The 26,372-nt window shown below is 45.0% G+C and overlaps 2 protein-coding genes across 2 annotated transcripts in view; one reads left to right on the top strand and one right to left on the bottom strand.

The window, feature by feature from the left end:
* Nucleotides 1-12,120, bottom strand: part of RNF115 (ring finger protein 115) — a 15,651-nt gene extending 3,531 nt beyond the window's left edge. Inside the window, 9 exon segments of the mRNA XM_066568315.1 lie at nucleotides 688-781; nucleotides 3,320-3,392; nucleotides 3,485-3,556; nucleotides 6,182-6,387; nucleotides 9,671-9,722; nucleotides 10,312-10,370; nucleotides 11,782-11,870; nucleotides 11,873-12,060; nucleotides 12,062-12,120. Of these exon segments, the coding sequence (XP_066424412.1) occupies nucleotides 688-781; nucleotides 3,320-3,392; nucleotides 3,485-3,556; nucleotides 6,182-6,387; nucleotides 9,671-9,722; nucleotides 10,312-10,370; nucleotides 11,782-11,870; nucleotides 11,873-12,060; nucleotides 12,062-12,120 (892 nt within the window).
* On the top strand, nucleotides 12,076-26,372 carry POLR3C (RNA polymerase III subunit C). The gene is made up of 15 exons (XM_066568316.1): nucleotides 12,076-12,155; nucleotides 12,313-12,513; nucleotides 13,616-13,871; nucleotides 15,323-15,502; nucleotides 16,308-16,396; nucleotides 17,282-17,386; nucleotides 18,051-18,143; nucleotides 19,138-19,218; nucleotides 19,949-20,000; nucleotides 21,177-21,237; nucleotides 21,324-21,474; nucleotides 22,465-22,566; nucleotides 23,615-23,664; nucleotides 23,747-23,896; nucleotides 24,967-26,372. Exons 2-15 carry the CDS (start codon nucleotides 12,367-12,369, stop codon nucleotides 25,046-25,048), a joined length of 1,599 nt encoding a protein of 532 aa, XP_066424413.1. The 5' UTR covers nucleotides 12,076-12,155; nucleotides 12,313-12,366; the 3' UTR covers nucleotides 25,049-26,372.

Here is a 26,372-nt window from a genome sequence, read left to right as displayed (position 1 = left end):
GGCAGAGTTCCATGACATTTCCAGAGCAGAGTGTGGGGAGTTTGGAAAGGGGAGAAGGGAGGAGTTGAGAGCATCAACAGGGATTTGGGATGGGAAAACGATCATGGGGATGGGAAAATCATCATGAGAGGGGAAAATCATCATGAGAGGGGAAAACAGTCGTGGGGATGGGAAAATCATCATGAGAGGGGAAAACAATCGTGGGGATGGGAAAATCATCATGAGAGGGGAAAACAATCATGAGGAGGGGAAAAAAACCATCATGGGGAGGGGGAATCATCATGGGAGGGGGAAATTATCATGGGGAGGGAAAAATCATTGTGGGGATGGGAGAATCATCATGGGGAGGGGGAAATTATCATGGGGAGGGGGAAAAAACCATAATGGGGAGGGGAAAATCATCGTGGGGAGGGGAAAATCATCTTGGGGAGGGGAAAAAAACCCCATAATGGGGAGGGGGAAACCATCATGGGGAGGGGGAAAAAACCTTCATGGGGAGAGGAAATGCTGATGGGAAGGAAGGGGAAGAGTCAGAATGGCACAGTTTAGGACTCTCCAAACCCTCTGGAGAAGCTGACAGCTCCCAGGCCAGTTCCAGGGGGGACAAAGTGGGAATGAGGGAGAGCTGAGGATGTCAAACAGCAGCACCCAAGTGGCCCAGGATGTTGGGGAGATGCAGCCACCCACCGACTTGTTCCTGTGTCACCGGCACCGTCGGCAGCGACGAGATCTTCTCCTTGTCTGCTGGTGGTGGCCCCGTGTTCTCCAGCTGTCCCAGGAGCTGTGCAGAGGGAGAAATGCCAAGCTCAGGAGCAGGGATGGGCCACTGGAGCTGCCCCCGCGGCAATCCATGCATCCATCATCCATCCATCCATCCATCCATCCATCCATCCATCCATCCATCCATCCATCCATCCATCATCCATCCATCCATCATCCATCATCCATCCATCCATCCATCATCCATCCATCCATCATCCATCCATCATCCATCCATCCATCCATCCATCCATCCATCCATCCATCCATCATCCATCCATCCATCATCCATCCATCATCCATCCATCCATCCATCCATCATCCATCCATCCATCCATCATCCATCCATCCATCCATCCATCCATCCATCCATCCATCCATCCATCCATCCATCCATCATCCATCCATCATCCATCCATCATCCATCCATCCATCATCCATCCATCCATCCATCATCCATCTCTCATCCATCCATCCATCATCCATCCATCCATCATCCATCATCCATCCATCATCCATCCATCATCCATCATCCATCCATCCATCCATCCATCCATCCATCCATCCATCCATCCATCCATCATCCATCCATCCATCATCCATCCATCATCCATCCATCCATCCATCATCCATCCATCCATCCATCATCCATCCATGCATCCATCCATCCATGCATCCATCATCCATCCATCATCCATCCATCCATCCATCCATCCATCCATCCATCCATCCATCCATCCATCATCCATCCATCCATCCATCATCCATCCATCCATCCATCCATCCATCCATCCATCCATCCATCATCCATCCATCCATCCATCATCCATCCATCATCCATCCATCCATCCATCCATCCATCATCCATCCATCATCCATCCATCCATCCATGCATCATCCATCCATCATCCATCCATCATTCATCCATCCACCCATCATCCATCCATCCATCCATCCATCCATCCATCCATCCATCCATCCATCCATCCATCCATCCATCCATCCATCATCCATCCATCATCCATCATCCATCCATCCATCCATCATCCATCCATCCATCATCCATCATCCATGCATCCATCCATCATCCATCCATCCATCCATCATCCATCATCCATCCATCCATCCATCCATCCATCATCCCTCCATCCATCCATCATCCATCCATCATCCATCCATCCATCCATCCATCATCCATCCATCCATCCATCCATCATCCATCCATCATCCATCCATCCATCCATCCATCCATCATCCATCATCCATCCATCATCCATCCATCATCCATCCATCCATCCATCCATCCATCATCCATCCATCATCCATCCATCATCCACCCATCATCCATCCATCATCCATCCATCCATCCATCCATCCATCATCCATCATCCATCCATCATCCATCCATCCATCCATCCATCCATCCATCCATCCATCATCCATCCATCATCCATCATCCATCCATCATCCATCCATCCATCCATCCATCCATCCATCATCCATCATCCATCCATCATCCATCCATCATCCATCCATCCATCCATCCATCCATCATCCATCCATCCATCCATCCATCATCCATCCATCCATCATCCATCCATCATCCATCCATCATCCATCCATCCATCCATCCATCATCCACCCATCATCCATCCATCATCCATCCATCCATCCATCCATCCATCATCCATCCATCCATCCATCCATCCATCCATCCATCCATCCATCCATCCATCCATCCATCCATCATCCATCCATCATCCATCCATCATCCATCCATCCATCCATCATCCATCCATCCATCCATCCATCCATCCATCCATCCATCCATCATCCATCCATCCATCATCCATCCATCCATCCATCCATCCATCATCCATCCATCATCCACCCATCCATCCATCATCCATCCATCCATCCATCCATCCATCCATCCATCCATCCATCCATCCATCCATCATCCATCCATCCAACAGGTGGCCCTCACCTGTTGAATTTTCAGGCAGCCCCGAGGAGGGGAGAGATGAGTGAATGTGAGTCCGTGCTCGAATTTGTTATTTTATGATGTTAAATTGTGTTAAAGAATGATATTCTAAAGAATAGAGAAAGGATACAGAGAGAAGGCTACAAGGAATGATAATGGAAACTCCTGACTCTCTCTTCATTGGTCATGAAGTCAAAACAATAAAACAATTTACATGAAACCAATCAAACAATGGATAAACAATCAATTCACATGGAACCAATCAAACAATGGATAAACAATCAATTCATGAATTGATAAACAATCAATTGATGAAACCAATCAAACAGTGGATAAACAATCCATTCATGAATTGATGAACAATCAATTTACATGGAACCAATCAAACAATGGATAAACAATCTCCAACCACATCCCAAAGCAACAAAACACAGCAGAAGCAAATCACATAATTATTGTTTTCATTTTTTTTTCTCTGAGGCTTCTCATCCTGCCAGGAGAAGAAATGCTGGGCAAAAATAAAATAAAATAAAGGATTTTTGGCAGAAAATGAGAAAATGTGACAGTGCCACTGACCTGGGTGACGATGGCGTCGAGGCCGCTCTGTCCCCACGCGTAATCGCCGGGGCTGGAGTGCAGCATCCCGCTCCTGCCAAGGGGAGAGGCCAGGGATTCCCCAGAATTCCCAAATTCCCAAAGCTTCCTGGGATTTACTTGCTGGGATCTGGGAGATCTACTCACCAGGAGAAGGGATGCTGGGAGCCAGGAAGGGCTGAGTTGGCAAAAAAGCCAGCAAAGATCTGCTGGATTATCCTGAGGAGGAAAGAGGTGGGAAGGGGGAGTTAAAGGAGGAAAGAAATGGTGGGAGGAGAAAAAAAGGCTGGAAAAGCAGGAATTCCTGCTCTGGTGATGGCTCATGGCTGTGAAAATCCCTGCAAAAAGCTCCAAAATAGAGAGAGAGCAGGTGTTGGGCAACACCCTGGGTAACTCAGAGGTGCTTTCAAAAAGTTTGATTTTATTTTCAGTCTCAGGTGTGAGGCGAGGCAATAGAGGTGTTAGAATTCACACCATCACAATCAGAAACTTATTTCTAATTTCTAAACTTATTTCTAAACTTATTCCTAATTTCTAAACTTATTTTAATTTCTAAAATTATTTCTAATTTCTAAACTTATTCCTAATTTCTACATTTATTTCCAGTTCCATCCCTCTCTCAACAACATCTGTCCAATCCCATAACATTTCTAAATCACCAATTTCTAACCTCAAAATTTCCATACAAACACATTCTATAGAAACCTTTTATTCCATTTTCAGGGATCAAGGAATTCAAATCAAGAAATTCAAGATCAAGATCTATACAGTTTAATCTGTAGGGTGAGAAGCCAACTATTTCTAATTTCTGAATTTATTTTTAATTCCATTCCTCTCTCAACAACACCTCTCCTACCCCATGAAATTTCCAAATCCCCAATTTCTTACCCCAAAATTTCCATACAAATACATTCTACACAAACCTTTTATTGCATTTTCAGTCTCATGTGTAGGGTGAGGCAATACAGGTGTTATAATTCACGCCCATCACAATCAGAAGCTGATTATTTCTAATTTCTAAAATTACTCCTAATTTCTAAAATATTACTCCTAATTTTTAAACTTATTTGTAATTTCTAAACTTCTAATTCCATTCCTCTCTCAACAACGTCTCTCCTACCCCATTACATTTCCAAATCCCCAATCTCTTACCCCAAATTTTCCCCGCAATCCCACACCACACAAACCTTTTCTCAAACCCTAAAACCCCCATCCAAACCGCCTGTTTCTCCTCTCCTGCTCTCCCAGCAGAGCTCACTCAGCCCTTTCCATGCTGGATTTTTACACTCTGGATCAGTTATTGAACCATCATGATTCCTGTTTTTGACTGTGACACCCAGCAGAGCTCACTCACCCTTTTCACATTGGTTTTTTTGCAGAGTTGGATCAGAGTTTTTCAGCAGAGCTCACTCAGCCCTCTCCATGCTCGTTTTTTGCACTCTGGATCAGTTATTGAACCATCATCACCCTCATTTGTACAAGCAGATCCTGACACCCAGCACAGCTCACCCATCCCTTCCCACATTGGTTTATTTGCACTCCAGATCAGAGGTTTTGAGCAGAGCTCACTCACCCTTTTCATTGGATTTTTTGCACTTTGGATCAGAGTTTGTAGAGCAGATTGTGACACCCAGCAGAGCTCATTCACCCTTCCCACATTGGTTTCTTTGCACTCCAGATCAGAGTTTTTGAGCAGAGGTCACTCACCCTTTTCATTGGATTTTTTGCACTCTGGATCAGAGTTTGTAGAGCAGATCCTGACACCCAGCAGAGCTCACTCACCCCTTTCCATGTAGGTTTTTTTGCACTCTGGATCAGAGTCTGTAGAGCAGAGCTCACTCACCCTTCCCACATTGGTTTTTTGCACTTTGGATCAGAGTTTGTAGAGCAGATCCTGACACCCAGCAGAGCTCACTCACCCTTCCCACATTGGTTTCTTTGCACTCCAGATCAGAGTTTCCCATCAGAGCTCACTCACCCCTTTCCATGTTGGTTTTTTTGCACTCTGAGATCAGAGTTTGTAGAGCTGATTATGACACCCAGCAGAGCTCACTCACCCTTCCCACATTGCATTTTCTGCACTCTGGATCAGAGTTTTTGTGCAGAGCTCACTCACCCTTCCCACATTGGTTTCTTTGCACTCTGGATCAGAGTTTCCCAGCACAGCTCACTCACCCCTTTCCATGTTGGTTTATTTTCACTTTGGATCAGAGTTTTTGAGCAGAGCTCACTCACCCTTTTCATTGGAATTTTTGCACTCCAGATCAGAGTTTTTGAGCAGAGCTCCCTCACCCTTTTCATTGGATTTTCTGCACTCTGGATCAATTTCCCAGCACAGCTCACCCATCCCTTCCCACATTGGTTTCTTTGCACTCAGTTTCCCAGCAGAGCTCACCCCTTTCCATGTTGGTTTATTTTCACTCCATATCAGAGTTTCCCAGCACAGCTCACTCACCCTTTTCATTGGAATTTTTGCACTCCAGATCAGAGTTTTTGAGCAGAGCTCACTCACCCTTTTCATTGGATTTTCTGCACTCAGTTTCCCAGCAGAGCTCACTCACCCTTTTCATTGGAATTTTTGCACTCCAGATCAGAGTTTTTGAGCACAGCTCACTCACCCTTCCCACATTGGTTTATTTTCACTCCAGATCAGAGTTACCCAGCAGAGCTCACTCACCCTTTTCATTGGAATTTTTCCACTTTGGATCAGAGTTTTTGAGCAGAGCTCACTCACCCTTTTCATTGGATTTTCTGCACTCAGTTTCCCAGCAGAGCCCACTCACCCTTTTCATTGGATTTTCTGCACTCCGGATCAGAGTTTTTGAGCAGAGCTCCCTCACTCACCCCTCGATGGCCGGCGAGCGATCCGGGCGGGAGCTGCCCCGGGCCCGGTACCTGCGGGGCATTGGCAGCCGTGGGGGGCGGCTGGGACCCCAAAGCTCAGCCGGGGGCCCCCTCTCCACGTCCCTGGCCTCTGCATCCAGGGAGCTGCTGCTCAGGAAGGGCCGGAAATCCGGGAAGAACATGGTGTGGTCCAGGTGGTCCCAAAGCTGTGGAGAGCGGGGGTTTAGGCTGGGGGGTGTGGATTTGATGGAGCTGTTAGAGGTGGGGCAGGTGCCTGCTGGAAATGGTGCAAATGTAACAGCTGGGGCAATTAGCAGCTGGTAATTGTGAAAATGTAACAGCTGGGGCAATTAGCAGCTGGTAATTGTGAAAATTAACACTGAAATCCAGGTGGGGCAATTAGCAGCTGGTAATTGTGAAAATGTAACAGCTGGGGCAATTAGCAGCTGGTAATTGTGAAAATTTAAGAGCTGGGGCAATTAGCAGCTGGTAATTGTGAAAATTAATGCTATTAAAACCAGCTGTTAATTGTTAAAAAGTTATCTGCTGTTAATTGTGAAAATTAACACTGGAATCCTGGTGGGGCAATTAGCAGCTGTTAATTGTGAAAATTAACACTGTGAAAATCAGGTGGGGCAGGTGTCTGCTGTTAATTGGTGAAATGAATGCTGTTGAAACCAGCTGTTAATTGTTACTCAGCTATTAATTGTTACTTAGCTGTTAATTGTTAATCCAGCTGTTAATTGTTACTCAGCTGTCAATTGTTAATCAGCTGTTAATTGTTACTCAGCTGTTAATTGTTAACACACACAGAGCTAGACCCCGGTGGTGCAGTTAATGAGCTGCTGTTAATTGGACACTTTCTCTCTCCTGTTAATTGAGTGTCCCTGCCTGGGTGATCAATCCCAAGCTCCACTGGGAGCTGCTCGGCCCAGGGGAGGAGCCAAACATTCCTGCCTGGACACGATCCGGGGCTTGGGACAGCAGGGCGGCCTCTGCCCACTGCGGTCCCAAACTTTCCCCACTGGATTTCCAGCCTTTTCCCAGTGGATTTCCAGCCTTTTCCCACTGGATTTCCAGCCTTTTCCCAGTGGATTTCCAGCCTTTTCCTACTGCATTCCCAACCTTTTCCCACTGCGGTCCCAAACTTTCCCCACTGGATTTCCAGCCTTTTCCCAGTGGATTTCCAGCCTTTTCCCAGTGCATTCCCACAGGATCAGCCCTTTTCCCAGTGCATTCCCAACCTTTCCCCAGTGCATTCCCAACCTTTTCCCACTGCATTCCCAACCTTTCCCCAGTGGATTTCCAGCCTTTTCCCACTGCATTCCCACAGGATCAGCCCTTTCCACTGCCTTCCCAACCTTTCCCCACTGCATTCCCAACCTTTTCCCAGTGGATTCCCAGAGGATCAGCCCTTTCCCACTGCCTTCCCAACCTTTTCCCAGTGGATTCCCAGCCTTTTCCCACTGCATTCCCAACCTTTCCCCACTGGATCCCAACCTTTTCCCACTGGATTCCCACAGGATCAGCCCTTTCCCAGTGCGTTCCCAACCTTTTCCCAGTGCATTCCCAACCTTTTCCCAGTGGATTTCCAACCTTTCCCCACTGCATTCCCAGCCTTCCCCCACTGCCTTCCCAACCTTTTCCCAGTGGATTTCCAGCCTTTTCCCACTGCGGTCCCAACCTTTTCCCAGTGGATTTCCAGCCTTTCCCCACTGCATTCCCAACCTTTCCCCACTGCATTCCCACAGGATCAGCCCTTTCCACTGCATTCCCAACCTTTTCCCAGTGGATTCCCAGAGGATCAGCCCTTTTCCCACTGGATTCCCAACCTTTTCCTAGTGCATTCCCAACCTTTTCCTACTGGATTCCCACAGGATCAGCCTTTTCCCACTGGATTCCCAACATTTTCCCACTGAATTTCCACAGGATCAGCCCTTTTCCTACTGAATTTCCAGCCGTTTCCTACTGGATTCCCACATGATCAGCCCTTTCCTACTGGATTCCCAACTTTTTCCTACTGGATTCGCACAGGATCAGCCTTTTCCCAGTGGATTTCCAACCTTTTTCCACTTGATTCCCACAAAATCAGCCCTTTCCCACTGGATTCCCAACCTTTTCCCACTGGATTCCCAACCTTTTCCCACTGGATTCCAGGAAGATCAGCCCTTTTCCCACTGGATTCCCACAGGATCAGCCCTTTTCCTACTGGATTTCCAGCCTTTTCCCAGTGGATTCCCACAGGATCAGCCCTTTCCCCAGTGGATTCCCAACCTTTTCCCAGTGGATTTACAGAGGATCAGCCCTTTCCACTGAATTTCCAGCCTTTTCCCACTCAATTTCCAGCCTTTTCCTACTGGATTCCCACATGATCAGCCCTTTTCCTACTGGATTCCCAACTTTTTCCTACTGGATTCCCACAGGATCACCCCTTTTCCTACTGAATTTCCAGCCGTTTCCGACTGGATTCCCCCATAATCAGCCCTTTTCCCAGTGGATTCCCACAGGATCAGCCCTTTCCCAGTGGATTTCCAGCCCTTTCCCACTGGATTCCAGGAAGATCAGCCCTATCCTACTGGATTCCCAACTTTTTCCTACTGGATTCCCACAGGATCAGCCCTTTCCCCAGTGGATTCCCAACCTTTTCCCGCTGGATTGGGTTCCCAGAGGAAATCCAGGCCCATCTCCCAGCCCTGGCCCTCCAGAGGAACCCTCCACCCTTCCCCACGATCCCTGCTCCACCAGAACCACGTTTTTCACTCCAAAAAACCCCTGAATTCAATGGGACTGCAGCCACCAGCCTGACCTGTGGGGCAGCTCCTGCTCTGACTCTGGCAGTGCCTTTGCTTCTGTTTATTTTGATTTATTACCACATTTACATTTAAATTGCCCTAATAAAGAATTGTGATTCCCACACCCTTTACCTGAAAACCCCTTAAATTTCAAAATGATAACAACAGGGCAAGGGGGGGAAGATGGGAGCCAGGATCCTCACTCAAAGCTCCAAATCCCAACCAATCTGGAAGCTGTGGGGTTGGAAGGGCTGGAATTTGAGAAGGAAAATCAGGAATTTCTGGGATATCAGGACGGATCTCCATGAAACTCAGGAATTTTTGGGATCCAAACTGATATCCAAGGAATATTTTGGATAAATGCACCCAGATGAAGAAGGAAATGCCTGGAGTGTGAAAGGAAGGATCCAGACTGGAATTCTATTTGGTGACCCCATTTCTGGCTCAGGATTGAGTGGATTTCCTCTAAATTTGGAGTTTCAAATGGAAATACTCTGGAAAATCTGGGAGCAGGGAGAGACTTCCTCACCTGGCTGAGCATCCCCAAACAAACCCCAGCATCTGCCAGCACCAGGGCACCCTCAATCCTCCTTTTCCTCTCGTGCCCAAAATGCCAATTTTCAGTCTCCTAAAACTCCTCCAAATCCTGGAAATTCTCAGGAAAAGAGGGAAAAAAAAAAAAAGCAGGAAAACTCACCTCTGAGAACTGAGAGGAGGGGCTGTCATCCAGGGAATTGCTGTCAAAAAAACTGGGAAAAAGAAGGAAAGTGAGGGCAGAACTCATTGCTAAAATCCCCCCCTTGAGATTCCCAAATCCTCTCCTGTGTTTGATGAAATATCCCCAGGAGGGGTTCAAAAAAAAAAAAAAGAGAAAAATAAGTAAAAAAATTAAAAATAAATTTAAAAAAAGGGGTTTTACTTTCAAGACATTAAAATATTTTAAAATATTAAAAAAAGGTAAGAAGAAAAATTACAAAGGGAAGAAAAAAAGACCAAAAAAAGGTAAAAAAAAAAAAAACTAACACAGAAAATAGTAAAAAGATGGGGTTTTTCCCTAATAATTAAAAAGGGTAAGAAAAAATCAAAAGGGGAAAAAAAAAAAGACCAAAAAAGAAGAAAAAGAGGCAAACACCAAAAATAATGAAAAGGGATTTTTCTTTTCCCCCTAAATACTAAAAAATACAAATATTTTTATTTTCTTTAGGAAAAAAAACAACTTTTTTTTCCTTTAAATAGAAAAAAATCAAAAGGGAAAAATACATCAAAAAAAGAATAAAAATGGCATTTTTATGTTGAGTCTCCTTGGTATAAATTGAATTTCCCTGGATTTTCTGGTACCTGGAATCATCAGTGACTTCCTCGATGAAGCCGGACTCACAGCGAGGGCAGGTGTATTCCTGGGAAGGCAAAAGGAGTGGAAATTAAACCCAAAATCTTTGAAATTCCAAAGAAAAATCTCCCCCTTCAGGAACATTCCTGATCCTGGATGCCAAACAGCTCCAAACAACAGCAGAAAATCGGAAAAAAATCGGAAAAAAATCTGAAAATCCCTTGGAATTTGGGCAGCAGAGAGGAAAACACAACGGCGGAGGCAAGGAGCAAAATTCCTCCCAAGAGGAAAAATTTTCCCTGGTCCCATTCCCAGAATGAAGAAAAAAAAACCCCAAAAAAACCCCAAAAAAGACACTCATGGATCTTCCCTCTCCACATGCCAGGAACTGAGAGCATCCCAGATTTTTTTATTGGAATATTCCAAATTTTCAGCCTGGATTTTGTGGGAATTCCTCCCAAATCCAAATCCTGGAGCAGACTTTTGAGTTTTGAATCAGATTTTTTTTTGGGGGTTGGATCAAATTTTACCATCACCAGCAGCAGGTGGGATGGTGCTGCCTCCCTGGGAGCTTTGGAATATTTTTAATTTTGGAATATTTTTAATTTTGGACTATTTTTGCTCTTGGAGTCCATCTGGAAAGTCTCAGTTTGCCACCCAGGAGCTGGAGAGAGATAAAAATGGCATTTGGGATAAATAACTCTGCAGGGAGGGAAAGGGAAAGGGGAACAGATGGTGGGTGGGATCCTGCAGATTCCCTGGATTTTCCCTGGGATATCTCCAGGGATTATTCCCTAAAACTGGGATAATTCCCAGGATTTTCTGGGGGATATTTCCAGGGATTTTCTCCCAGTGACTGGGATAATTCTCTGGATTTTCCCTGGGATAATTCCCTGCATTTTCCTTGGGATACTCCCAGGAATTGGGATAATTGTCTGCATTTTCCTTGGGATATTTCCAGCGATTTCCCCCAGGAACTGGGATAATTCCCTGGATTTTCCTTGGGATATTTCCAGGGATTATTCCCTAAAACTGGGATAATTCCCTGGATTTTCCTTGGGATAATTCCCTGCATCGTCCCTGGGATAATTGCTGGGATTATTCCCTAAAACTGGGATAATTCCCTGCATTTTCCCTGGGATAATTGCTGGGATAATTTAGCAGGAATGGACAATCCCCACACTGCCGGAGGAGCAGACGCTGCTCAGGGAGCAGGATGGGAATGGGATGAGGGTTATGGAATGACCCGCTTCCATCAGGAACAGGACATTCCTCCAGTCCCTTTCCAGATTTTGGGGGATCTCCTGTTCCATGTGGGAACAACTTCGGGCACTGGAGGTCACCCCTCCCTCAGGGGCCCAGGGAGCCATTGGGGGATCACCCCTGCCCCTACACCCGCCCGGGCAGCTCGGGGCTCTCCCCCCCGGCCCTCCCCGCTCGGGGCTCCCCCTCTCCGACCCTCCCTTCCCGGGGCTCACCGGCAGCTTGGGGCTGACCTCGCCCTTGCAGCTGTGGCAAAAGAACCGGTGCTGCTGCACCGCCGCCGCCGCCTCCGCCATCTTCCCTCACAGCCGCCGCTGCCGTCACTCCTCCCAGAGCAGCGAGCGCGGGCCAGAGCGGCCCCGCACTTCCGGTCAACTCGTCTGCTCCGCGCCCAGCCTGCAAAGCGCGGCTGAGCGGGATAGAGCGGCCCCAAGGGGGCGGGAAGCGGCGTGGCGCCCCCTGCTGGGAACCTCCCATTGGGAGCCTGGCAATGCCGGGTGGCGGCAGCGGAAGTGACGTAGAAGGAAGTGGAGGCAGGACGGCGCCGTTGTCATGGCGGCGGTGATGGCGGCCTAGGCCGGGCCTGGTGGTGAGAGCGGGGAGCACACCGGGACACCGGGATGGGGTCACGGAGGGGAAAATCCCAGCTGGGGGGACACGGGGACCGCGGGGACAGCGCTGATCCTCCCCCGGGAGGGGATCTGGAGCAGGGTCAGCCTCTGTCCCCTCTCTCTCCATCCATCCAGCTGTTCGTTTTTTCCTTCCTCCCGTTCCGTTCCCGGGATTCCGGAGCCGCCGCGATGACCCAGGCCGAGCTCCGGCTCTGCTCCCTCCTGCTGCGGGAGCATTTCGGGGAAATCGTGGAAAAAGTCGGGAATTCCCTGCTCCGGACGGGCCCGCGGCCGCTGCGGCTGCTGGTGGGGGACACGGGGCTGCTCCCGGATCAGGTACGGGGTGGGAGGGAGGAGGGAATTTTAAAATAATCTCGTATTATTTGAAATTAACAGGAAATTATTTGAAGTTATACGAAATTATTAGGAAAGCAATGTGAAATTATATGAAGTTAATATGAATTTAAAATTAATTTGAAATTAATATGGGTTTATTCCCATTAAAAGGAACGGGGTTATTCCCACTAAAAGAATGGGGTTATTCCCACTAAAAGGGATGGGGTTATTCCCATTAAAAAGGAATGGGTTTATTCCCATTATTCCCATTAAAAGGGACAGGTTTGTTCCCATTAAAACGGATGAGATTATTTCCATTAAAAGGGATGGGGTTATCCCCACTAAAAGGGATGGGGTTATTCCCATTAAAAGAGATGTGTTTATTCCCATTATTCCCATTAAAAGGGATGAGATTATTCCCATTAAAAGGGATGGGGTTATTCCCATTAAAAAGGAATGGGTTTATTCCCATTACTCCCATTAAAAGGGACAGGTTTATTCCCATTAAAAGGGATGAGATTATTTCCATTAAAAGAGATGGGGTTATTCCCACTAAAAGGAATGGGATAATTCCCTTTATTCCCATTAAAAGGGATGGGGTTATTCCCACTAAAAGGAATGAGATAATTCCCTTTATTCCCATTAAAAGCGGTGGGTTATTCCCATTAAAAGGAATGGGTTTAGTCCCATTATTCCCATTAAAAGGGATGAGATTATTTCCATTAAAAGGGATGGGGTTATTCCCACTAAAAGGAATGGGTTTAGTCCCATTATTCCCATTAAAAGGGCCAGGGTAATTCCCATTATTCCCATTAACAGGCACGGGATAATTCCCACAAAAAGAGACCAGTTTATTCCCATTAAAAGGGGAATAATGGGAATTACCCCATGGGTTAATTTCCATTTTTCCCCTTAAAAGGGACAGAATTATTCCCATTATTCCCATTAAAAGAGCCAGGATAATTCCCATTATTCCCATTACCAGACACGGGGTTATTCCCACTAAAAGCGCCCGGTTGATTTTATCCCTTTTATTCCATGATTATTTTTTTTCTTCTTCCCACTAAAACCTGCATTCCCCGCGTGTGTGTCCCCCGCCCAGGTGAAGAAGGCGCTGTGTGTGCTGATCCAGCACCACCTGGTGCGGTTCGAGGCGCAGCCGCGGGGCTGGGTGGAGTACGAGGCGCGGCGCGAGCGCGTCCTGCGCATCCTGCGCTACCCCCGCTACATCTACACGGCCAAGGCGCTCTACGGGGACCCCGGGGAGCTGCTGGTGGAGGAGCTGCTGCTCCACGGGCACCTGCCCATGAGCTCCGCCGTGGCCAGGGTGGCCGATCGCCTCACCGAGACCATGGAAGGTGGGAAGGAAAGTCAAGAAAATGGGATTTGGGAGTGGTGAGTGGTCAATGGGATCAGAGGCACTGTAGGGAGCTGTTGGTGCTCCATGGGCACCTGCCCATGAGCTCCGCCGTGGCCAGGGTGGCCGATCGCCTCACCGAGACCATGGAAGGTGGGAAGGAAGCTCCTTCATCCCAAAAAAAATGGGATTTGGGAGTGGTGGATGGTCAATGGGATCAGAGGTTCTTTGAGGGACCTAGGAGAGCTCTATGAGCTCCTGTGCTGGTGGAGGAGCTGCTGCTCCACGGGCACCTGCCTATGAGCTCTGCCGTGGCCAGGGTGGCCGATCGCCTCACCGAGACCATGGAAGGTGGGAAGGAAGCTCCTTGATCCCAAAAAAATGGGATTTGGGAGTGGTGAATGGTCAATGGCCAAGGTGGGTGATTGCCTCACCGAGACCATGGAAGGTGGGAAGGAAAGTCAAGAAAATGGGATTTGGGAGTGGTGGATGATCAATGGGATCAGAGGTACTGTAGGGAGCTGTTGGTGCTCCATGGGCACCTTCCCTTGAGCTCTGCCTTGGCCAGGGTGGCCGATCGCCTCATTGAGACCATGGAAGGTGGGAAAGAAGCTCAAGAAAATGGGATTTGGGAGTGGTGAGTGGTCAATGGGATCAGAGGCACTGTAGGGTGTTCTTTGAGGGACCTAGGAGAGCTCTGGTGGTCTGTGGGCACCTTCCCTTGAGCTCCGCCGTGGCCATGGTGGCCGATCGCCTCATTGAGACCATGGAAGGTGGGAAGGAAGCTCCTTCATCCCAAAAAAATGGGATTTGGGAGTGGTGAATGGGATCAGAGATACTGGGGAGCCTCTGCTCCATGGGCACCTTCCCTTGAGCTCCGCCGTGGCCAGGGTGGCTGATCACCTCACCGAGACCATGGAAGGTGGGAAGGAAGCTCCTTGATCCCAAAAAAATGGGATTTGGGAGTGGTGGATGGTCAATGGGATCAGAGGTTCTTTGAGGGACCTAGGAGAGCTCTATGAGCTCCTGTGCTGGTGGAGGAGCTGTTGGTGGTCCATGGGCTCCTTCCCTTGAGCTCTGCCGTGGCCAGGGTGGCCGATCGCCTCACCGAGACCATGGAAGGTGGGAAGGAAGCTCCTTGATCCCAAAAACTGGGATTTGGGGGTGATGAATGGGACCAGAGTTACTTTAGGGTATTCTCACCACTCAGTGGTGGTGGCCATGGTATCTCTGTGCTCTCCTGAGCCTCAGGAACATCCAAGATCTGCTCTTGGACAGCCCCATGGGGAGCATGGACGGTGGGAAGCTCCTTAAAACCCGGGGGTTAATTTGGGTTTGTGAAGGTCCCAAAGGCTCTGTGGGGTGCTCCTGGCAGTGAGGACACCATGACCCCGTTCCCCAAAGCTTCAGGACCATCCCAGATCCGCCCACCGAGCGTCTCCTCTCTCCTAGATGGGAAAACCATGGATTACACGGAGGTGTCCAACACCTTTGTGCGCCTGGCAGACACTCACTTCATCCAGAGGTGCCCCGCGGCCCCAGAAATGCCCCAAAACGCCAAAGTGCCACCAGCCCCTGCCCTGGCCATCGCTGACAAGGACATGTACGTGGTGCCTCGGCTCAGCCTCGTCGGTGAGACCCCAAAATCTTAAATTGAAAAGTTTTTAATTTAATCTTGGGATTTTGGGGTGGGAAATTTGGGTTTTTTGAGTAGTTGACTGGTAGGATTAAGTAGAAGTTGTTTATTTGTGTTGTTAATAAATGAAATTTTCAAATTTTCAAAATGATTTCGAAATTATTTTAGAATTATAGTTAAAATTTGTATTCTTGAGTTGTTTTAAAATTAAAATTGGAAATTTTAAGGTTATTTTAAAATTATAATTTAACTTTTAAAAATTATTCTTTAATGAGTTAAAAATTGTAATTGAATTGTTTAAAAATGATTTTTAAATTATTTAAAAATTATTGTTTAAATTATAATTTAAATTTTTTAAATTATTCTTAAATTACTCTAAAATTCTAATGTAAAATTTTAAGGTTATTTTGAATTATAATCTAAATTTTAAAAAGTATTCTTAAGTTATTTAAAATTGTAATTTAATTTTGAAAAATTATTTTTAAATGATTTAAAATGATATAAAAATTATTATTTGAATTTTTTAAATATTCCTAAATTATTTAAGAATATTATATAAATTTTAAAATTATTCCTAAATTATTCAAAAATAGAATTTAAATTTTTAAAATTATTCCTAAATCATTTAAAAATCTTAATCTAAATTTTTAAAAAATTATTTAAATATATTTTAAAAAATTATAATTTAAATTTTTAAAAATTATTCTTACATTATTTTGAAACTATGATTGAATTTGAAAAATTACTTGAAAATTATTTTTATATATAACCAATTTCTATAATTTTTTGGGGGGTTTACAGGCAGAGGGAAGAGGAGACACTCGTGTGACGAGGAAGAGGAGGGAGAGCACAAAGCCAAAAGGCAGAAGCAGGAGGGAGGAAGCTCAGAGGTACTGGCAGTGCTGAGGTGATGGTGCCCTCCTGGCAAGGCCGGGATCCACATTCCCAAACATCTTCTGAGGAAACCTGGGAATTTTTTTTCTGGCTCTTCTTCCTCATTTTTTTTGTGGCTCTTCTTCATTTTTGCAGCTCTTTTTCCGCATTTTTTATGGCTCCTTTTCCTCATTTTTTGTTGCTCTTCTTCCTCACTTTTTGTGGCTCTTCTTCCTCATTTTTCTTTCTCACATCCCTCAGTTTTGTGCCTCTTTTTCCTCATTTTTGTGGCTTTTCTTTCTCATTTTTTGTGGCTTTTCCCTCATTTTTGAGGCTCTTTTTTCCTCGTTTTTCTGGCTTCCATCCCTCAATTTTGTGTCTGCTGTTCCTTAGCTTCCTGCCCCATTTCCCCCTGTTCTCCTGCCCCATTTCCCTCTCTTTTCCTGCCCATTTCCCCCTGTTCTCCTTCCCCATTTCCCCCTCTTCTCCTGCCCCATTTCCCCTCATTTTCCTGCCCCATTTCCCCCTCTTCTCCTGCCCCATTTCCCTCTATTTTCCCCTCATTTTCCTGCCCCATTTCCCCCTATTTTTCTGCCCCATTTCCCTCTCTTTTCCTGCCCCATTTCCCTCTCTTTTCCTGCCCCATTTCCCTGTTCTCCTGCCCCATTTCCCCTCATTTTCCTGCCCATTTCCCCCTGTTCTCCTTCCCCATTTCCCTCTATTTCCCCCCTATTTTCCTGCCCCATTTCCCTCTCTTTTCCTGCCCCATTTCCCCCTGTTCTCCTTCCCCATTTCCCTCTCTTTTCCCCCTATTTTCCTGCCCCATTTCCCTGTTCTCCTGCCCCATTTCCCCTCATTTTCCTGCCCCATTTCCCCTCTTTTTTTGTCCTTTTTCCCCCCAGGCTCCCCCAGATGATGGCATTTACTGGCAGGTCAACCTGGAGCGTTTCCATCAGCACTTCCGTGACCAGGCTCTGGTCAGTGCCGTGGCCAGCCGGATGGACCAGGTCTGTGCTCCACCCTGCAACTGTTCCCACTCTAATTCCAGCTTTTCCCTCCCTAATTCCAGCTTTTCCCTCCTAATTCCAGCTTTTCCCACTCTATTCCCAGTTTTTCCCACTCTATTCCCAGTTTTTCCCACTCTAATTCCAGCTTTTCCCACTCTGGATCTGAGCTTTTCCCACTCTAGTCCCTGCTTTTCCTGCTTTAATTCCTGCTTTTCCCACTCATTTCCCCACTCTAATTTCTGCTTTTCCCACTAATTCCAGCTTTTCCCCCTCTAATTCCAGCTTTTCCCACTCCTTTTCCCTCCCTAATTCCTGCTTTTCCCACTCCCTAATTCCTGCTTTTCCCCCTCTCCAATTCCAGCTTTTCCCACTCCTTTTCCCTCCCTAATTCCAGTTTTTCCTACTCTAATTCCAGCTTTTCCCCCCTCTCCAATTCCAGCTTTTCCCACTCCTTTTCCCTCCCTAATTCCTACTTTTCCCACTCCAATTCCAGCTTTTCCCCTCTCTAACTCCCCCTTTTCCCAGCACAGACCAGCAGCGAGGTGGTGAGGAACTTCCCCCTCTTAATTCCAGCTTTTCCTTCCCTAACCCCAGCTTTTCCCCCTCTCCAATTCCAGCCTTTCCCACTCCTTTTCCCTCCCTAACTCCCCTTTTCCCAGCACAGACCAGCAGCGAGGTGGTGAGGACGATGCTGCGCATGAGCGAGGTCACCACGGCCTCGGGGGCCTCCCACACCCAGCCCCTGTCCTCCAACGAGGTGGGTCCTGCCAGAGCCCTGGAACCCTCTTGGAACCCAAAATTCTGAGAATTTCAGATTTTTCTGTGTTGGAAGGGACATTGATTTGCTTTTCAGAACAGTATTAATGTAATTATTATTATATGTTATAACATAACATGTATGATATGATATAATGTGATGTAATGTGATGTAATGTGATGTAATGTGATGTAATGTGATGTAATGTGATGTAATGTGATATAATATAATATAATATAATATAATATAATATAATATAATATAATATAATGTCATGTTATATATCATATTATGTATAGTACATTATAATATATATGCATATATTATAATATATAATTATTATATATAATAATATAGACTGTATTTCTATATAGAAAATAATATATAAATATATATGGCAATTTATATATATTATATATATTATATATTATATATTATATATTATATATTATATATTATATATTATATATTATATAATTTTCAATAGATAATATATTATTATAATATACCATATATATGTTTTTGTTTTCTTAAATAATATATAATACATTATTTATAATATATTACTATAATAAATATATCAATACATTATACTATAATAATATCTTATGATATATTATTATATACTAGATAATTTCAGATATTATCCTATTATTCTATTCTATTTTATTCTGTGATATTCTATGATATATTCTTTCCTATTATATATCTTATAACGTGTTATATATTATAATATATAGTAGCATATATTATATATTTATATTAAACATAAAAATATATTATTTATAACTTTAATATATTTATTATAGATATTACATATTTTATAAAAACTTTTCATATAATATATAATATATAATATATAATATATTCAATAAACATCTCTCATCTCTACACATTTAATCCCAGTGCTAACCAAACCAGAAAAAAAATTAAAAATGCAATAGTAACCCTTGGAATCCCTTGACATTCCCTGTTTTTTTCTGATATTTTTTAGATTTTCAGGTCTCTCCCAGCTGGGTACAACATTGGCAAGCAGGTGCTGGACCAGTACCTGGCACTCCTGGCTGATGATCCGGTGAGCCTGGGGCTTTAATTCCATTTTTCCTCCTTTTTTCCTCTGTCTGAGGCTAAAACATTTTTTTACTGAGGGTTAAGGAAAGGTTTTTAACAGATAGTTGAAGATTTTTAATGTTATTGAACAGATATCAAAGATATTGGAATTATTTATCAGGTATTAAATAGAATTCTGTATTCTGTTTTACTGGCATTGAATTTACCAGGTGCTGAAGATTTTTAAATCAATATAGATATTGAACAGATATTGAAATTATTTATCAGATATTAAATAAAATTCTGTTTTCTGTTTTACTGGCATTGAATTTACCAGGTGCTGAAGATTTTTAAATCAATTATTTATATTATAATATCTATAAAATTATATATATATTTTATACATATTAATTATTTATATAATATAGAAAAAATATTTTATTTATTTATTATCAAGTATTAAATATTCAGCATAATATTTTACTGAATTTAACAGATACTGTAATTATTTGTCAGATATTAAATAAAATTCTGTTTTCTATTTTACTGGCATTGAAGCTATTTAACAGGTGCTGAAGATTTTTAAGAATACTTGACTTATTTAACTTATGATATATAAAGTTTTAAGTTATAATTATAATTTTAAGTTACAAAGTTGAAAGTTGTAATTATAAGTTAAAGATAATTTTTCCCTGAAATCTTCTCACTTTCCCTACTCCAAATTTGAAGTAAAAATCCCAATTTTCTCCCTGCAGTTGGAGTTTGTGGGGAAGTCGGGGGACAGTGGAGGGGGCACCTACACTGTCAGTATCCTTTGGGGTGATTTTGGGGGATTTTCAGGGGATTTTGGGGAGGTTTGGGCAGATTTAGGGGGATTTGGGGGATTTTTGGATGATTTTCAGGGGATTTTTTTGGTGATTTGGGGGATTTTTGGGTGATTTTCAGGGGATTTTTTTGGTGATTTGGGGGATTTTTGGGTGATTTTCAGGGGATTTTGGGAGTGATTTTGGGAGCTGTTTTGTGGAGAATTTGGAGGATTTTGGGATGATTTGAGGGGAATTTTGGGAGGAATTTTGGGGTAGGGATTTTGGGCAGATTTGGGGTGACTTTGGTTGATTTTTGAGTGATTTTGGGGGGATTTTTGTGGAATTCTCCTTGACCCCAACCCCTCCAGACCTGCACCAGGCCCTGGTGTCCCTGGCCATGTCAGATTTGGGCAGATTTGAGGGATTTTTGGGGTGATTTTTGTGTGATTTTTCAGGTGATTTTGGGAGTGATTTTCAGGTGATTTTGGGGTGATTTTGGGCAGATTTGAGGACAATTTTGGGAGTGATTTTGGGCAGATTTGAGGACAATTTTGGGAGTGATTTTGGGCAGATTTGGGGGGATTTTTTGTGCGATTCTTGACAACTCTTCCAGACCTGCACAAGGCCCTGGTGTCCCTGGCCATGTCAGATTTGGGCAGATTTGAGGGATTTTTGGGGTGATTTTTGTGTGATTTTTCAGGGGATTTTGGGGTGATTTTCAGGACATTTTGGGCAGATTTGAGGACGATTTTGGGAGTGATTTTGGGCAGATTTGGGGTAATTTTTTGTGCAATTCTTGACCTCAACCCCTCCAGACCTGCACAAGGCCCTGGTGTCCCTGGCCATGTCAGATTTTGGGCAGATTTGAGGGATTTTGGGGGTGAGTTGGGGTGATTTTTGTGTGATTTTTTCAGGGGATTTTGGGAGTGATTTTGGGGTGATTTTGGGCAGATTTGGGGGGATTTTTTGTGCGATTCTTGACAACCCTTCCAGACCTGCACAAGGCCCTGGTGTCCCTGGCCATGTCAGATTTGGGCAGATTTGAGGGATTTTGGGGGTGATTTTTGTGTGATTTTTCAGGGGATTTTGGGAGTGATTTTCAGGGGATTTTGGGGTGATTTTGGGCAGATTTGGGGGGATTTTTTTGTGCCATTCTCCTTGACCCCAACCCCTCCAGACCTGCACAAGGCCCTGGTGTCCCTGGCCACGGCCACGCTGGAGTCCATCGTGGAGGAGAGGTGACAAAGGGCACCTGGAGCCCCCTCCTGGGCTGTCCCCAGCCCCTTCCCCACATCCCTCCCTCACTCCCACCCCTCCTGGGCAGGTTTGGCTCTCGCTGTGCCAGGATTTTCCGGCTGCTCCTGCGCAAGAAGCACCTGGAGCAGAAGCAGGTGGAGGATTTTGCCATGATCCCAGCCAAGGAAGCCAAGGACATGCTCTACAGGATGCTCTCAGAGAACCTGGTGGCCTTGCAGGTGAGGGATTGTCCAGGTGTGACACCTGCCCATGGTTTGGGCACTTCTGGGCGCTTCCAAGCGATCCCACCTGGAATTTGGGTCCTGGTTGCTGAGAATTTGAGATTTTCTGTGCTGACAGGCACTGAGCCCCAAGAGAACACTGCCTGTGACCTGACGTGGTGGAGAAATCTTCCAGAATTGAATGATAAACCTGGGATTGTGGGTGTGGAGTTTGAATAGAAGGGTGGAATATCACAGGCTGGATTAGAATGCAGTAAAATACATAAAACAAGGTGGGGGTTTTAGGTGGAGGTTGGTCCTTCTTCTTCACCTTCTTCTCCTTCTTCTTCACCTTCTTTTTCTCCTTCTTCTTCACGTTTTTCTCTTTCTTCTTCACCTTCTTCTCCTTTTCTCCTTCTTCTTCACCTTCTTCTCCTCCTCGTTCTCCTCATTCTCCTCGTTCTCCTCCTTCTCCTCCTTCTTCTTCTTCTTCTCCTTCTTCTCCTTCTCCTTCTTCTCCTTCTCCTTCTCCTTCTCCTTCTCCTTCTCCTTCTCCTTCTCCTTCTCCTTCTCCTTCTCCTTCTCCTTCTCCTTCTCCTTCTCCTTCTCCTCCTCCTCCTTGGATTTGGGTGGTTTTGTGTAATTGGATAAAAAAGTCCACATTGCAGGCCATGGGTGGTTGCTTATTGGGTTAAAAGTAAAAATAATTCAGGTGTCATTTCTTAAGTGGGCAGTTTATCCTTTAAAGGCCTTGCAGAGAGAGAGAGATCTCCATTTTTAATTTGTTCAAGTGCTGTAGAACTCAGGGTTTGTCAGACTGTAACAGAGCTAAAAATTAATTCATTATCCGAGTGCAGACAAGAAATTCCATCTCCCACATTGAATCCCAAGCCTGGCAAAGAGGAGCAAAGACTCCACAGGGAATCCCGGGGGGGAGGGAACACAGGGACACCTCTGGGGAAGGGGATGCCCCCACTTTGTCCCCACCATCCCTCTGCCCTTCCCCAGGAGATCCCCAAGACTCCGGACCACGCTCCCTCCCGCACCTTCTACCTGTACACGGTGAACCTGATGGCTGCTGCTCGGATGCTGCTCCACAGATGCTACAAGGTGAATCCCCAGGAGCTGCTGGGCCCCAGGGACCACAGATCCTGGTCTGCCCACGCAGGAATTGCCAGGGAATCCAGGCCCTGACCCAGGGAACTGCTGCAGCCCCCATGTCCAGGGGTCACAGCCCAGGGGTGGCAGCAGCTCCATCCTCCCTTTGTCCCCTGTTGGGTTTTTGGGAGTGGAGGGCCCCCTTGGTAAATAATTGTTATATATTATCTATATTATATATTAGTTTATATTATATACATTATATATTACATATTACATATTACATAATATATAAAAAAATATTATATATATTATATATATTATTATCTATATACTATATTATATATCGTAGATATTATATATATATATTATATACTAGATTATATAATATGTAGTATATAATATATAAAATATATACTATATATTATATAGTATATACTATATATTATATATAGTATGTTATATATCACATATCATATAATATATTATATATTATATACAGTGTATTATATACAATATATTATATACTGTATATTATATTATATATTATATATTATATATTATATATTATATATTATATATTATATATTATATATTATATATTATATATTATATATTATATATTATATATTATATATTATATTATAGATGTTCTTTGTTTTCCTAAATAATATGTAATAGAAAAATATATTATTTATAATATATTAATATCTATTATTAGTACACCTGGGCTGGGAGCTCACCTGGTTCCTGGAGCTCCTTCCTCCTCCAGGGTCCAGGTGTCACAGCCCCCTCCTTCCTGGTGCCACAGGGGTGGCAGTGGCTGTCCCCATGTCCCCTTTTGGGATTTTGGGAGTGTAGGGTCCCTTGGTGCCCCCCAGTGCACCTGGACTCGGGGCTCACCTGGTTCCTGTCCCTCTGGAGCTCCAGGGTCCAGGTGTCACAGGCCCCTCCTTCCTGGTGCCACAGGGGTGGCCGTGGCTGTCCCCGTGTCCCCCCATGGGGTTCCCCAGTGCTCCCCATCACACCCACGCTGGTTTCTCACCTGTTCCTTCCCCAGAGCGTGGCCAACCTGATGGAGCGCAGGCAGCACGAGATGCGGGAGAACAAGTGAGCTCCGCGGCGGGGGCGGCCTGGCACGGCGGGCGCGCGGCCGCCGCTGCCACCTCCACGTGTCCCTGTCCCCTCCTAGGAGGCTCCTGGAGAAGTCCCAGCGCGTGGAGGCCATCCTGGCCTCCATGCAGGCCACGGGGGCCGAGGCAGCGCAGCTGCACGAGGTGGAGGAGATGATCACGGGGCCCGAGAGGCAGCAGCTGGAGAACCTGAAGCGCAACGTCAACAAGTGAGGGGGTGACCGCGTTCACTGGGGCTGAGCAGGAGGGAAGGGAGGAGGGTTGGACTCGGTGTGTCAGGAGGCTTGATTTATTGTTTTATTACAGTTATTTTATATGTATATATATAATTTTATTAAAGAATAGATGTTATTCTTTATATAATATATAAATATATTTTATATATCAATAAATACGTAAGTATAATAATATTAGAATAAACTATAGGAATATTCTATAATAATAAAATATTATATTTATTTAATTAATATACAATGTATTATTATATATAATATGAAATATATAAATAATATATAATATAATATATCATTCATAATATTAATAGAAATATTCATTAATATATTATATATTAATATATTGATTAATTAATATATTATTATATTAATTTAAGTATATAGATATATTATATTATATTATATTATATTATATTATATTATATTATATTATATTATATTATATATTAGAAAATCTTTGGTTAATAACTATATAATATATAATATTATGATTAATAGATAGGCAAAACTATATTAATATATAAATATATATAAAGATATAATATATAATATATAATAAAATATAAAAATAAATATTAGAATATATTTATATATTATATATATAAATATATATAGATTACTTAATATAATATATAATATATATTATATATTATATTAAAACTATACTAAAAGAATAGAAGAAAGGATTTCATCAGAAGGCTGGCTAAGAATAGAAAAAAAAAGGAACAAAAACCAAAGGCTTATAAATATTTATATATCAGACAGAGAGTCCGAGCCAGCTGGGCTGTGATTGGCCATTAATCAGAAACAACCACATGTGACCAATCCCAGCCCCACCTGCTGCATCCCACAGCAGCAGATAATCAATGCTTACATTTTGTTCCTGAGGCCTCTCAGCTTCTCAGGAGGAAAAACCCTAAGGAGAGGAAAAGACAAAAGATAAAGATAAAAGATAAAAGATAAAAGATAAAAGATGTGTGTGACAGGAGGCATGGGAATGGCTGGGGATGGGACTGGGACCCTGCCCATCGCTGTCTGTCCCCCAGGATCGACGCCAGTGAGAACCAGGTGGACGAGACCATCTTTGTGCTGGAGTCGTTCATCGAGAGCACCACGAGGAGGCCCTGAGGGGGCAGGACAGGGACAGGGACAGGGACAGGAGCACTGAGGCTGTGAGTGGGGACGGCCAGCAGAGGCCTCTGCCCACCGTGCTTGTGCTGCTGAGGAGAATAAAGGAACATTGCTTTGCCAACGCACCCGTGGGTCAGGCTCCTGGGGCGGATTGCAGGAGCCACCTGGCACTGCCAAACCAGCCCTGCAGCTGCTGGCAGGGTTTTGGGGTGCCCCAAAATTAGGGTCACTGCCTGTTGGGAGGGTTCAGGGGCTGCCCCAAAATTTGGGTGGCTGTGTTGTGCTGCTGGAAGGGTTTTTTGGGGCTGTCCCAAATTTAGGGTCACTGCCTTGTGCTGCTGTTGGGGAAAGCTGGTGTCCCTGGGGGGATGTTTAGGGTGAGCTTAGGGTTGGGGTGAGGGCTGCTGCACCTGGGTCTGACCCTAAGGGGACACACAGGACACGGGGACAGGCAGGGACACACAGGACATGGGGACAGACAAGACATGGGGACAGACAGGGACACACAGGACATGGGGACAGGCAGGGACACACAGGACACGGGGACAGACAGGACATGGGGACAGACATGGAGACAGACAGGGCAGATGGGGACAGACAGACACACAGGACACGGGGACAGACAGGACATGGGGACAGACAGGAGGGACACACAGGACATGGGGACAGACAGGACACAGAGACAGGCATGGAGATGGACAGGGCACATGGGGACAGACAGGGCATGGGGGACAGACAGACACACAGGACACAGGGACGGACAAGGCCACGGACACACAGGACACGGGGACGGACAAGCATGGGGACACACAGGACACAGGGACACAGGACACAGGGACACAGAGGATGCAGGACCCATGGGGACACACAAAAGGACGTGGGGGACATACAGAGGATGCACGGGGACAGACAGACACAGGGACATGAGGACAGACAGGCATGGGGACACAGGATATGGACACAGAGGACACATGGGGACACACCCAGGACATGGGGACACACAGAACTGTTCTTGTGCTCCTGCCTGCCGTGAGTGACCGAGGGTGACGCTGGCAGGACCTGCCTGTCCTGGCAGCTTTCACCTGGGAGCAGCCCTTAAATGCATGGAATTTTGGAGGTGGAGTCCAGATTTGGGCTGGGTTTAGGGTTTGGGCCGGGTTTAGGGTTTGGGCCGGGTTTAGGGTTTGGGCCAGGCTTAGGGTGACGTGTTCTGGAAGAAACTCGTGGCACCGCACTCGAGGTTATTTGCCAAAATTCACACGACGTCACGCATAGAAACAGAACTTGTACCTGTAGATTAAACAGTTGAAAGCTTGAAAAA

This window comes from Molothrus aeneus, chromosome 31, assembly GCF_037042795.1.
Source record: "Molothrus aeneus isolate 106 chromosome 31, BPBGC_Maene_1.0, whole genome shotgun sequence".
Taxonomy (NCBI): Eukaryota; Metazoa; Chordata; class Aves; order Passeriformes; family Icteridae; genus Molothrus; species Molothrus aeneus.
This window is presented reverse-complemented; position numbering and strand designations above follow the sequence as displayed.

Coding starts and splice junctions, on each gene's coding strand:
- POLR3C (XM_066568316.1), top strand. CDS start 12,367: ATGACCCAGGCCGAGCTCCGGCTCTGCTCCCTCCTGCTGCGGGAGCAT. Junction 18,144..19,137: donor AGCCCCTGTCCTCCAACGAG/GTGGGTCCTGCC, acceptor GATATTTTTTAG/ATTTTCAGGTCTCTCCCAGC. Junction 22,567..23,614: donor TGCTCCACAGATGCTACAAG/GTGAATCCCCAG, acceptor TTCCTTCCCCAG/AGCGTGGCCAACCTGATGGA.